The sequence below is a fragment of the Echinops telfairi genome, unplaced genomic scaffold (genome assembly GCF_000313985.2).
Source record: "Echinops telfairi isolate 266 unplaced genomic scaffold, ASM31398v2 ScPeMD7_18;HRSCAF=68, whole genome shotgun sequence".
Lineage (NCBI taxonomy): Eukaryota > Metazoa > Chordata > Mammalia > Afrosoricida > Tenrecidae > Echinops > Echinops telfairi.
In genome coordinates, this window is record NW_022103915.1 from 48,050,535 (window position 1) to 48,063,700 (window position 13,166).

Below are 13,166 nucleotides of genomic sequence, written 5' to 3' on the forward strand. Positions count from 1 at the left end.
ACAAATTGGAATTAAATAATTGTTGGTTTTTTTCAATTAAGTGTTTTGAACAATGAGCATCATTAGAATAAATCCATAGCACTCACTTCTCCGAAGGATGAAGGCTTTTACTGAAAAGTAAAAGTATACTTGGTGCAAATGCCAAGTGTAAAAAGCATATAACTTTAATATATTAACAAGAGGAGCTCAAGAAATTGGTGAAAATGGAATTAAAAGATAATGACACTTTTCCATGAACTTTTTGATGATCCCTCGTGTAATTCAAGGAAAACTCAATGTTCAAAGAAAATTATTCAGTAATAATCCTGGTAGTTTATTAAGTGGGTAATTTTGAACACTGCATTGTCTATTGTAACATATTGATTAGTAATGTCGTTATCAATGATTTACTATATAACCATTATATTTTCAAACTAAACCTTACCTCCCAACCAGGCCACACAATTAGCCTTTGCCAGTGGAGTATGAATTCGAAATGTCTTGGTGCCAAGTGCTTTTTTATACTTTGGTCTTTCTACCAAATATCTTATTTCTGCAAGCAACCTGTGGAGAAATCCTGGCAACATAGAGGTGCCACCAATGATGACCAAGTTCTCTGCTAGCTGCTTTCTGGTATCGATTGGGCACTGTCATTAAAAAGGAAGAAAAAAGAATTTATGGCTTCATTTACAAATACTGCCCGACTGTACTTTAGAAACGAGATCTATGTATCACCGAGGGATGGGTGAAGATGCAAGAAGGGCCTCCGCCAGCTTTCCTGAACTAAGGAGCGTTTCATGCAGTCAATGCAGCCACCCTAACCTTACCCACCCCTGACACAGAACTTCAGAGATCTGTACAGTGCTCAACAATCTAACAGTGCAGACGTGTACATCCCACAGGACAAAGGGTAACCTGTGAGTATTCTCTCTTCAGGGTACAATGACTGAGCTGAGTAAAAACACAAGAAGTTACTTTTCCTTCTTAGTAGGGAAAGTGTATGTAAACATGATTTTTCTAAGTGTTATTTATCATTATAGTACTACAAATTCAGAGCCAATTATAGAGTCAGAAGATAACACTTAGTAAAATTATATTGGCACATCTGTTCTAAGAATTTGAGATGAGCTCTTTCACTGATATTTTTATTATTGTTGATAAAAGTTCCTGTTCTAAGGCACTTGTGATTCTGTAGTCAATAAACAAGACTCAAATTAGTACCTATTCCTTGAAGTGTAGAGGCTCAGGGTAACGCAGATGGTTAGGCACTTTTTAGTAACCCAAAGATAGGTATTTCAAGTCCACCTAGAGGTGCTTGCAAAAAATCAGCCTCTTAAAAACCCTATGAAACAGTTTTACTCTGACACAAATGGAGTCGCCCTGAGTTGAAAATGTCTCAATGTTAATGAGTTTTCTGTGAAATTTAAAATAGTATGCCATGCAAATGGCATTTGATAGAACCACAAGCCACAGTGGGTACAAATTAAAATGTGGGTACCACTGTCTTGAGAGGAAAATAATATATATGCTCATGGACTCACTGTCTTAAAATGTCTCCAGTACCATGTTTTAGTTCAAAATGATCTCCTCGTTAACTGGGAGGCACGGAGCCATATGCTGCAGTAACTGAAGGCAGCAGACAAACCACCACTCAGAGAAAGACAGGGTTTTCCACTGCTGGCAAAGAGCAGTGCTGACCCCAAATGTGGGAAACTCGACTGCCTAATTTGTGGTAGTGGGGGACTGTGCTCACACTCTCCCCTGTAAAAAAAAAAAATAGTAGTCTGTGACCCTGATGCAACCAGACCCCTAGGGACTGGAGAAGGCACGTGGAGACCCTGCCAACACTGAGATGCTTACACTACCACTGGATCCACACTTCCCACCCACTGGCCTGAGATCGTCCTGCATTCGGCATCATTGCATGTGTTTCATGAGTCTGAAGAGGACACTATTGATTGTATCAGACATATGGACTAATAGACTTATGGGCTTGGGATGCTTTCTTAATGTACAGTTTATCCTTTATATAAACTGTCTCTTATAGGAAAGGGTTGTTTTTTGAAACTCAGAGGGGCAGCTCTACCTTGTCCTATAGGAGCACTATGAATTGGCATCGACTCAATGGCATCACGTTTTTGGTAAGAGCTAAAGAAAAAAATACAAAAACATTTACTTTTTTCCCCCATTTTCTCTTTAAAGGGCAACAGTCGTAATGTTTCCCCCCAAAGTAAATACCTCCATAAGTGAATCCAGTATTAAAGTGGCAACTGACTTCTCCTCATTATCTTGTTCAAAAAGAATTTCCACAACTGAATCCCTGAAAGTGGAAACAACACATAATAAAGGAATATATCAGGAATTCTAGTGACATACTATTTTAATACCAATACTGTGTTAATGTAGAATAATTCTTAAAACACAAGGTGTTCTCATCTGTAAAGTAAGGAGACTAATAGTATCAACCATACAAAGGTTGATGTGAGTTAATAAAACAGTGCCTGGTCCACAGGAGGCACTCCATAATGACTTGCTGTTGTTAGGGGCCATCTAAATATACCTCTCCGAGACACGTAACAAAGAAAAGGCATTCTATAAAAGTTAGTAAGACTCCAAACGCCTATCAGTTTGATTTAAGAAAAATATCAAAACACCATTTCTTTTGTTTCTACTAGTAATGTATTACAAAGATTGCTATTGCCTATTAAATATGCATTTTCAATTCCCCTGTTCTTTCTCCAATTAAAAGATGCCCACTTTTGGTTAGCATGTTTGTAGTGACATAATAGTTCTGTATCTAGACTGTGGTAGTGATCACACAAATATACCCATGGTAAAATTACACATAAGGATATATGTTCTTTATATCAATGGCAATGCCCTGGTTTTCACATTATATTAAAACTATAAAATGTAATCATTGGGGGAAACTCGCTGGAGCGCACACAGGACCTCACTGTACAATCATGGCAACTGTGAATTTAATATTATTTTAAAATAACAAAGGAAAGAATAGTCATTTTAAAATTGGTCACACTGCTTAATAATTACAGCACGTCTAAATTTACCAGCCTCCTTTTTGGCTAGAGGCAGCCACGTGACTAAGTAGCAGACACGTAGAGAGTGGCGGAAGTGGCCTGTGGGACTTCTAGACAGTCTCCTTAAAAAGGTTGAGGGAGAATGTTTCTCTTCCCTTTGTCAGGTTCTTCCTTCAAACATAAAACAGGATGGCTGCCACTCCAGCAGGCAGTCAGGACACCAAAGAACCGGCCAGGGTGATGTTCCTGAGTGGCATTGGAAGGATGGAAGGAGTTTTGGTTCCTAATGAAGCTATTGGACCACATCTGGACTATCTATTTCTGAACGTCTTTTGAATGATACACAAATTTCTATCTTGTTGAAGCCATTATTTTTAGGTTTGTGTGACTCATAGCCAAACAGAATTCTCATTAATATAAAAGTCACTGTACATGTGAATATGAGGGGGTTTCAAAATATTCATGGAAAAATGAAATAAAAGATAATGGATTTTTCATGACCTTTTTGCTCATATGTACACTATAGTTTATAAAATTTGGATCAGACTATACAAACTGTTTTGTAGTTATATAAAATATTTTTACATAAATGGAAAAATTCTGTTTATGAGATCAGTGTACTTGCTAGCTCTCAATTTCATCAGGAAAGCAGGCAGGCCTGCAGTAAGCTGACCACTGACGGCTAGTCAGACCCTGCTGCTCCATCTGCACATTCCATTCCCGCGAGGTGAGTCAGCTACATGCTTATGGAGAGTTGCCTTTCTTTCACACCCTTCCAAATTGTAATGCCCATTGAGTTGAATTGAAATTACATACTAAATAATCACTATTCAACCAATGAGATTTTATGTGGAAAACTGGTTGTTTGTCCTTCATTAAGTTGAATTCTTTAGAAAGGCTAAATTATTTTAAAAATCTTCTTAGTATAAGTGAGACAACTTTAAAAGTCTGGAAACAAAACCTCTAAAAAGATTCTATACAAAGACTGATAAGTTCTAACCATACTAAAAAATAAAATCATAACAAAATCATGAATTGCTGGTTTATTCATGTATACTTCAGAACCCTGTAGACTAATCCTCAAATTCAGAACCTCATCATCAAAGGAAGCAATTTGGAAAAAAACTGGCAAAAAATACATGTTTATAAGTTAAGTTAAAGTGTTTGGTATGCCATTTTTAACTTCTTCACTTTGAATGACTTCCTGCCTTAAAAACAGACAGAAGAAGCAACAAAGCCCACATGGAACAACATATCAACCTGTGTGATCACGGGGTGTCGAACAGATCACTGAAGACAAATGGGTGCATAAGCAAATGTGGTGAAGAAAGCTGATGGTGCCCGGCTATCAAAAAGTATAGCGCCTGGGGTCTTAAAGGCTTGAAGGTAATCAAGCGGCCTTCGAGCTCAGAAGCAACAAAGCCCACATGGAAGAAGCACACCAGCCTATGCAACCACGAGGTGTCGAAGGGATCAGGTGTAAGGCATCATCAGAACAAAAAATCTTACCATAGTGAATGATGGGGGGAGTGCGGAGTGGAGATCCAAAGCCCATTAGTAGGCCACTGGAGATCCCCTTACAGAGGGGTCTCGGGGAGGAGATGAGTCAGTCAGGGTGCGATGTAACAATGATGAGAAATACAACTTTCCTCTAGTTCCTAAAGGTTTCCTCCCCGCTCCCACTACCATGACTCGAATTCTATCTTGCAAGTCTGGCTAGACCAGAGGAGGTACACTGGTACAGATGGGAACTGAAAGTACAGGGAATCCAGGACGGATGAGCCCTATAGGACCAGTGGTGTGAGTGGCGAAACAGAGAGGGTAAGGGGAGAATGGGTAGGAAAGGGGGAACCGATTGCATAGAACTATGTGTGACCTCCTCCCTGGGGGACAGACAGCCGAGAGGTGGATGAGGGGAGACGTCGGACAGGGCAAGATATGACAAAATACCCATTTATAAACTATCATGCGGGAGGGGGGCGCGGGGAGGGAGGGGAAAAATGAGGACCGGTGTCGGGGGTTTAAGTGGAGAGAAAATGTTTTGAGAAACGATGTACAAATGCACTTTACACAACTGATGTGTGTATGGATTGGGATAACAGTTGTATGAGCCCCTAATAAAATGTTAAAAAAGAGGGGAAAAAAAAAAAAGCCAGACAGAAAGCCCTAATTACCTGTCCTAACTGTATCTAATTAGATTCACTGCAATACATTTTTTCCGTAGGAAAAAAAACTCTTAAAAGTAAATCCATAAGGTCAGGAATGAAATGTAATAATGGCTTTTCCTTTCTTTATTCATGGTGTCTTTCCTTCACTGACTCTCACTACCACGGATGATTTTCACTCATCGTGATCCTACAGGACAGGATAGAACTGTCCCATGGGTTTCCGAGATGGATCTCTTTATGGGACTAGACTCTTCCTTATCCTGTGGGGCACCTGGTGGTTTCAAATGGCTAATCCAATGCATAACCAACCACTACAGCACCAGGGATGCTCACATATTTCTCACTATTTAATACCGAAAAACTCTCTATTAATTGAATTTCCTTACATGTGTGTTAGGGTTTTTTTTACACGTATTTTATTTTCAGGCTCACTGTCATCAAGTTGATTCCAGTTCAGAGACTTTCCAGGACAGAGAAAAACTAACCCTTTGGGCTTCTGAGGCTACAAATTTCTAGGTGAGCAAAAGCCTCGTCTTTTCTGTTTTATTCTGGGTTCCACTTAACAAGGAGGGAAATTTAAACAGTAACTTAAATAATCACCAAGCTATATTCTTGCTTGTTTGATCCCCTAATATGCCATCTTATACATCTGTATACAGACAGAGCCTGGGGGGTAACAAGAGAGAGCTGTATTTATTTGTAAGTATGTTGGATGCTGCTGTCATGTATATCATGTTAGTTCTGACCCACAGCAATCCTATACACAACAGAACAAAACACTGACTGGTCCTGTACCATTCTCACAACAGTTCCCATGCTTAAGCTCATTGTTGCAGCTACTGTTGTCAATCCATCTAGTCTAGGGTTTGCCTCTCGTCCTCTCTTCTACTTTACCAAGCCTGATGTCCTCATCCAGGCTCTGGTCTTTTCTGACAACATGTTCAAAGAACATGTGACCAAGTCTCAGCATCCTTGCCTCTTATGAGCATTTGGGCCATACTTCTTCCAAGACAGATTGGTTTGGCTTTTTAGCAGCCCATGGTACTTTCAATATCCTTCACTAGCACAATTTAAAATCACCAATTCTTCAGGTTTCCTTATTCAATGTCGAACTTTCACATGTATATGAGGAAGTACCCCTTCCCCACCTCCCACCCCCACAAAATGGAATTGTGCTGGGCAGAGCGGAGCTTTCGTAGCACACATTTTTCCTGCTAGGCAAGTATGGAGCAACTCGCTCTGCATTGGTGCACCCAGTAGTGTTGCCTGGGAAGGTTCTCTCTGGTCACAGTGAATTTTCTTGTAAAAGAAGTTTCATTCATACCTCGTTTTGGGGGTGGCAGGTTTGAAAGAAGAGCGTGTCTGTGGAACATTGTTTCCTGCTCAGGAGAAATGCTGCAGAAACGGTGGTGATGATGAACAGCTAACGAGGACAGTGCTATGGGAAAAACTCAAGTATGGTGCTTTTCTCATTTTAAAAGAGGTGAAATGTCAATTGATTACAAGTGCCTCTTCATCCATGTACAAGTTCCTTCTGCACAGTGTGTCAGGATAGGTGCACATAGTTCTTATTTAGAAAAGCTCCTTGTCTTTGTAAAGATTTAAAAACTGCATGCACAGCAGTGAAGGTGATTAGTGCATTCTTTTCAAACTGAGATAAAATTCACATAACATTAAATGGTAACAAAAAGCTAGCCCAAAGATGTATTGTGTTTCGGTTCACCTTTACATTAATTAATTTACATTAATCTCCAAGTAAAGATGAAGAGACCTCCCTAGTGGCATAGCAGGCTGCACACTGGGCCGTTACCCACAAAGTTAGCAGTTTGAACCTCCATTCCATTGGAGAAAGATGAACTTCTTTGCCCCTATAAAGATTTACAGCAAAGAGTCTCAAGATAGCCTCCAGATAGAATCACCCACCCGGTGTCCCGCTGTTAGATCAGAAAATTAAGAGGTAAGGGGGAGAATATTGGGGGGCCAGGTGCTCAACACAGGATCCCAGTGTCCTATGGTTTGTGTTTCAGACCTCCATATAAGATTTTTGCCCATGGAGCAATACAAGGGCTTGCTGTGTTGCTTTAAGTTCACTGTACCTACTCTCTGGCTTTCCATATCCCACTCCAGGTCCTATGGGACTGCTTCCGCTACCCCTTCCTACACCCAAGATCCGAGACCGCCAATGTGCTGTAATTCCCCCAGACTGCTGTCTAAGGGGGTTCATAATACCAGGCCTATGGAGAGCCTCTGAAACCTAGCCATAAGAGCTCACTGCGGCACTCCCCTCTCTGCTCATGCATTCACAGGCTTTGCACCTACCCTCCCCACCCAGGGGCAGAACGACCACATCAGCCACCTGTTCACCCCTTTGCCCCAGCTCCGCACATGGGCAACCAGCATGGGTAACAAAGGATAATTAAACATTTATTTACTATAGTCAAGACAGCCCCTGCACTTCTACCCACAGTGGATTGAACATTTCTGGAGCACAGCCTACAGAGCCGAAGAGCGAGCCAGCAAGGCAGCTGGGGTAACTCAGACTCAGTGAGTCCCAAGCCCATTTGGATAATCTAATCCCCTGGTTGTGGGGGGCAGATGGCATAGCGCTAACACCAGGACACCCTGCAAGTCCCTTAAAAAAAACACAAACAAGCCTTGAAAAACATTCTGAGGCTGTGATTTTTTTGTAACTTTGAATCTAGCCACCACACACCTGGTTCATCAACAAAGCTTTAACATAACAAATCAGGAAAATTCACCAGGAGCTTAAAGTCCAGGGCCTTGGCCCAAGACAGGTTTTACCAGGTTGGGCTTGACAAAGACTCCTGAAAGACTGTTCAAAGACCACACAATATTAAGTCAGCAAAACAAGCTATCCACATAAGACAACAGCTGCTGAGTAAGACATTGCTATAACCCACCCTGCTAGACTACTTAGGTAGGCAACAGGAACAGATCCCATTCCCCCATCCTCACTTGGCCACCTCCACCATCCCAATCCCTTCTGACCTTATTCATCAGAGGTACATTCTCTCCAGATACCACACATACTTGCATATAAGCCTAGTTTCTCAGCACATTTTTAATCCAGTTTTTGTGGTGAAATTAGGTGCCTTGGCTGATATTCAGGTCCACTTATACTTGAGTATATACCGTACTTAACTCAATCAATCACAATACAGCTCTTGCAGCCATACCAAACACCAAATCATCCCCCTAACTTAAATCTTACCCCCTCTATGATACCCTACAAGACCACAAAGCAGTAAAAGACCACACCACCAAACACTGTCCCTACATAACACACAGGGTGAACAAGAGACCCTCGTGGATTCACGCTATCTTCCTTTAACCCAACCACAATAACCTGAGGAACCTGTTCCCTCATGTCAGCAACACAACCTCTAGAACCTACTTTCTTCACCTCAACAATACCTATTCTCTACCAACTTAAGACATACCCCCATATCCCTCTGCCCAGGTCCTCTGAGCCACAGCCTACCCCTTGCGGCCCGTGAATGTGGGCCCACCTGCACGTGATTGGCATCCCTAGAGCCACCCTTGCTGCTTGCAACAGACCTGGCACTGCTGCTAGTGATTGGAGCCTGCAACTGGTCTTTTCAAAGGTCCCTTGACTAGCTCCCCCCCGCCCCCCCCTACAGCCCATGAGCACTGGCCCACACTTTGCACAATCAGCCTGTCAAGCACCACCCTTGCTGCCCTCAATCGCCCCAATCACCATGCCTGAGAAAGCCACCCATTTCACCCTTCTGATAGCTCTAGATGTCTAGGGAGAGAGTCAACCCAACTGAGATAGAGGCGCAGCTCAAACCCGCAGTGCAGCTAGCTCTAGGTAGTCCTTAGAATCATTCCTACTAGCCTCTGGGAAATAAAAACACAGGGCTCCTGGACTCCCAGGATAATGGCACTAGGATCCACCAAAACACCACACAGGCAACAACCCACAGCAACAGCCACTACAAGAAAGCAAAGAAACAAAACACAAAGTAAACTTCAGTATGCTTCTCAGAGTCACACAGAATATGAGGGAATAAATACAGAAAAAGATGAAAAAATAGGGAGGATAGAGTATACATACCAAAGGGAAATACAAGAGTTAAGGGAAAACACAGCAGAAGCAAAGCAAATGGTGAAAGACCTTACCACCAGGCTGGAAGAGGTGTAGAATTGTTATCAGTGACCTCAAAGCTAGCCACGCAGAATTCAACAAACGTGAAACGTGATTATCTAAGAAGATAATCAAAGAAGCTACAGAAAACCAGAGAACAAAAGCGATGCTGTGAAGAAAAACAATATTCGTATAATTGGGATACCAGAGCAAAATTTAACCCAAAAAAATCAACAGCCAAGATAATGGGGGAATCCCTGGAAGAAAACTTTCCCAGTTTAATGGAGAATCAGACAATCACCCAGGAGGCAGAGAGGACACCAATTAGACTGAACACCAAGAAGAATACAGCAAAGCATAGAGTGAAATTATCCAACTTTGAGGAAAAGGAGAATATCTTAAGAGCAGATGGAGAAAAAAATGCAGTTACCTACAGGGGAAATCAGATTAAAAATATGCTCAGAGTTATCAGCAGAAACCACACAGAAAAGGAAAGAATGGAGTAGCAGCTTCCAAAAGTTGAAGGAGAATAATGGTAACCTTAAAATCCTCTATTCTGCTAAACTCTACATCAAAATAGACGGAGAGATAAGGGTTTTCCCATATCAGGAAAAATTTAGATTAAAAAAAAAACAACCCAAAACTCAGCACTACAAAAATTACTCTTCAACTCACTTTGGTCAAAAGACCAACATCCAGCAAGCACAAACATGAGACCACTGCATAGTATAATGAACACACACACACCCCTAACACATTGCTCAGGAGGGAGGGAGGAAAATGTTGATATAAAAGGTACCAGATGACAGCAAAGAATCCACAGATGGATGTAGTAACTCTGAATGTCAATGGTCTGAATTCTTCCATCAAAAGGCAGAGGCTAGCAGACTGGATTAGAAAACAAAACCCAGCAATCTGTTGTCTGCAAGAGACACATCTCAAGCTCAGAGACAAAAACAGGTTGAGTATCAAAGGTTTTGGGGAAGTGTATCAATCTAATGGCAATCTAAAAAAAGCAGGACTTGCAATTCTAATCTCTGACAAAATTGATTTCAAGGAGGATGACATAATAAGAGAAAAGTATCGACATTATAAAATGTTTAAGAGATCAGCAGACCAAGACCCAGAGAGCATAATAAACATACATGCGCCAAACAAGAGACTTGAGAAATACATTAATCAAATCTTTCAAAAGATGAAAAAAGAAATCGCAGGACTGACAATCACAGTAGGAGACTTCAATACAGTAAAGTCTGAGAAAGAAAGATTTCTCAATACTGCAAAAGATAGATCAGCGGGAATGAAGTTCAACAAGGAGGCTACAGAACTAAATTCTACAATTAGATATCTCAACTTGATAAACATATTCATAGTGCTCCACACAACTGCAAAAAAAAATTTACATTCTTTTCAAGTGCACATGGCAGGTATTTTAAAATAGACCACATGCTGGGACAAAGGTCAAGTATGAGCAAATTCAAACATATGGAGGTCACTCAGACTCCTTTCTCTGACCACTATGCCATAAAGCTGGATATCAACAAAAGAAAGATCAAGAGAACAAGGGCAAATACTTGGAAAATGAATAACTTACTTCTTCAAAAGGAGTGCGTATTGGCCCAAATTAGAGACAAAATTAAGAAGTTTCTAGAAACCATTGAGAGTGAGAATACAACGTACAAAAATCTATGGGATACAGCAAAGACAGTTTTCAGAGGGTGCTTGATAGCAATAAATGCATATATGATGAAGGAAGAGAGACTTATGGTGGATACCCATCACAAAACCTCCAGCAGTTGGAAGAGTCAAAAGAATAATCATTCTAATATGAAGAGAAAAGAAATTATAAAAATCAAGGCTGAGATAAATGGGGGGGAAAAATGGAGAAAATAAACTCAGTAAAAAGCTGGTTATTCAAAAGGATTAACAGAATCAACAAACTGTTGGCAAACCTAACAAAAGAAAGGAAGGAGTACATTTCAATATCCAGGTTGAGGGATGAAGCAGGGGAAATTACACTGGACCCTAATTAAATTAAAAGACTAATTACACAGTACTACAAAGGACTGTACTCCAAGGAATAAATACAACAACCTGGAAAATATGGACAACTACCTAGAAAAACAAACCCTCCCAAGATTACCTCCTATATATATCAAGAACTTGGACAGACCCATAGCAAAAGAAGATATAGATAAGGTTATTAAGGAAATACCAACTGAAAAAAGCCACGGCCCAGATGGCTTCACGGAGCATTCTACCAAGCATTCAGGAAAGAGCTGACACCAACGCTACACAAACTCTTGTGTAGTACAGAACACAGAAAAGGACGGTAAGCTCCCAAACATACTCTGTACGTTAATATAACACTGATACCAAAACTGGGCAAGGACCCAACAAAAATAGAAAACTACAGGCCAATATCTCTAATGAATATAGATGTAAAAATCCTTAACCAAATGTTGGCCAATAGAATACAAAAGTATATGAAAAGAATAATTCGTCATGACAAAGTGGGATTCATGCCAGACACACAGGGATGACTCAACCTTAGAAAATCTATCAACATTATCCATCCCACTGAGAAGAAAAAGGACAAGAAAGAACCACATGATAATATCAGTAAACGCAGAAGAAGCATTTGACAACATTCAACACCCATTTCTAATTAAGACTCTCAAGAAGATAGGACTGGAAGGAAATTACTTCAATATAATTAAAGCTATATATGAAAATCCAACAGCCAGTGTTGCAATCAATGGAGAAAAGACAAAAACATTCTCACTGCAAAGGGACCCAGACAAGGATGCCTCTTGTCCCCACTTTTATTCAGCATTGGAAGGATATCAAAGGAATACGCTTGGTGAAAGAAGAAGTGAAACTATTGTTACTTGCGGATCTACTGAGAACCCCAATGCTCCACAACAGGTGTGCTGGAAGAGGAGTATGGTAGAGTGTCAGTATGCAAGATCAGCAAGCAGAAGTAAATTGGATTGCTATATACAACTGATAGGATTACAGCAAACGAGATTAAGAAGTATGACCCTTCACAATAGCCAAGCATAAATGGAAATATCTAGGGATATACCTGACAAAAAAAAAACAACCCAAAATATCTGTATGAAGAAAACTAGAGAAAATTATTACAAGAAACCAAAAGGGACTTTCACAAATGGAAAAAGAGTCCATGCTCATGGTTCAGTAGACTCAATATTGTACAGATGTCCATCCTATGTAAGGCACTATCTGGGTTCAATGCAATCACCATACTAATACCTGCATAATTTTTCAAAGAAAAACTGACTACCAACTTCTTATAGAAAGGGAAGAAGCCCAGAATTGGCAGGTTCCCCAAGAAGAAGAAAGTGGGCAGGCTTACATTACCTGACTAAAACTTATCACACTGCCACAGTTGTCACACAGCATGGTACTGGTATAATGATAGAGACTCAGACCAATAGATAAGAACAGAAAACCAGAAATACACACAGTAGCATATAGACTACTGATCTTTGATAAAAGCCAAAAAATTATCAAACGGGAAGCAGATGCCCCTTTTAACAAATAGAGCTGGAAAAACTGGATATCAACCTGGAGAAGAATGAAACAAGACTCTTACACCTCATCTCATACACAAGGAAAAATTCAACGTGGATCAAAGATTTCGAGGTAAAACCTGCTTGCTATTTAACAGAGAGATACTCACCTACTCTGGGTCAGGAAACAGGTTTTTTTCTTTCTTTTTCTTTTGCTGTCTATCTATATAAGATAGGCAGGATAAGCAATCCCAAGGAGACAGCAACGGGACCGATGGTTTGGGTGGGGGGGTATGGAAGAGGGGGAGGTGGAGAT

The 13,166-nt window shown here is 40.6% G+C and overlaps 1 protein-coding gene and 1 pseudogene across 1 annotated transcript in view; one reads left to right on the forward strand and one right to left on the reverse strand.

Annotated features, from left to right (window-relative positions):
- The window catches only part of ACTR10 (actin related protein 10), a 36,971-nt gene that overhangs the window by 2,105 nt on the left and 21,700 nt on the right, over window positions 1-13,166 (reverse strand). Inside the window, 2 exon segments of the mRNA XM_030885002.2 lie at window positions 425-626; window positions 2,218-2,343. Of these exon segments, the coding sequence (XP_030740862.1) occupies window positions 425-626; window positions 2,218-2,343 (328 nt within the window).
- On the forward strand, window positions 1,603-1,743 carry LOC115868951 (annotated as a pseudogene).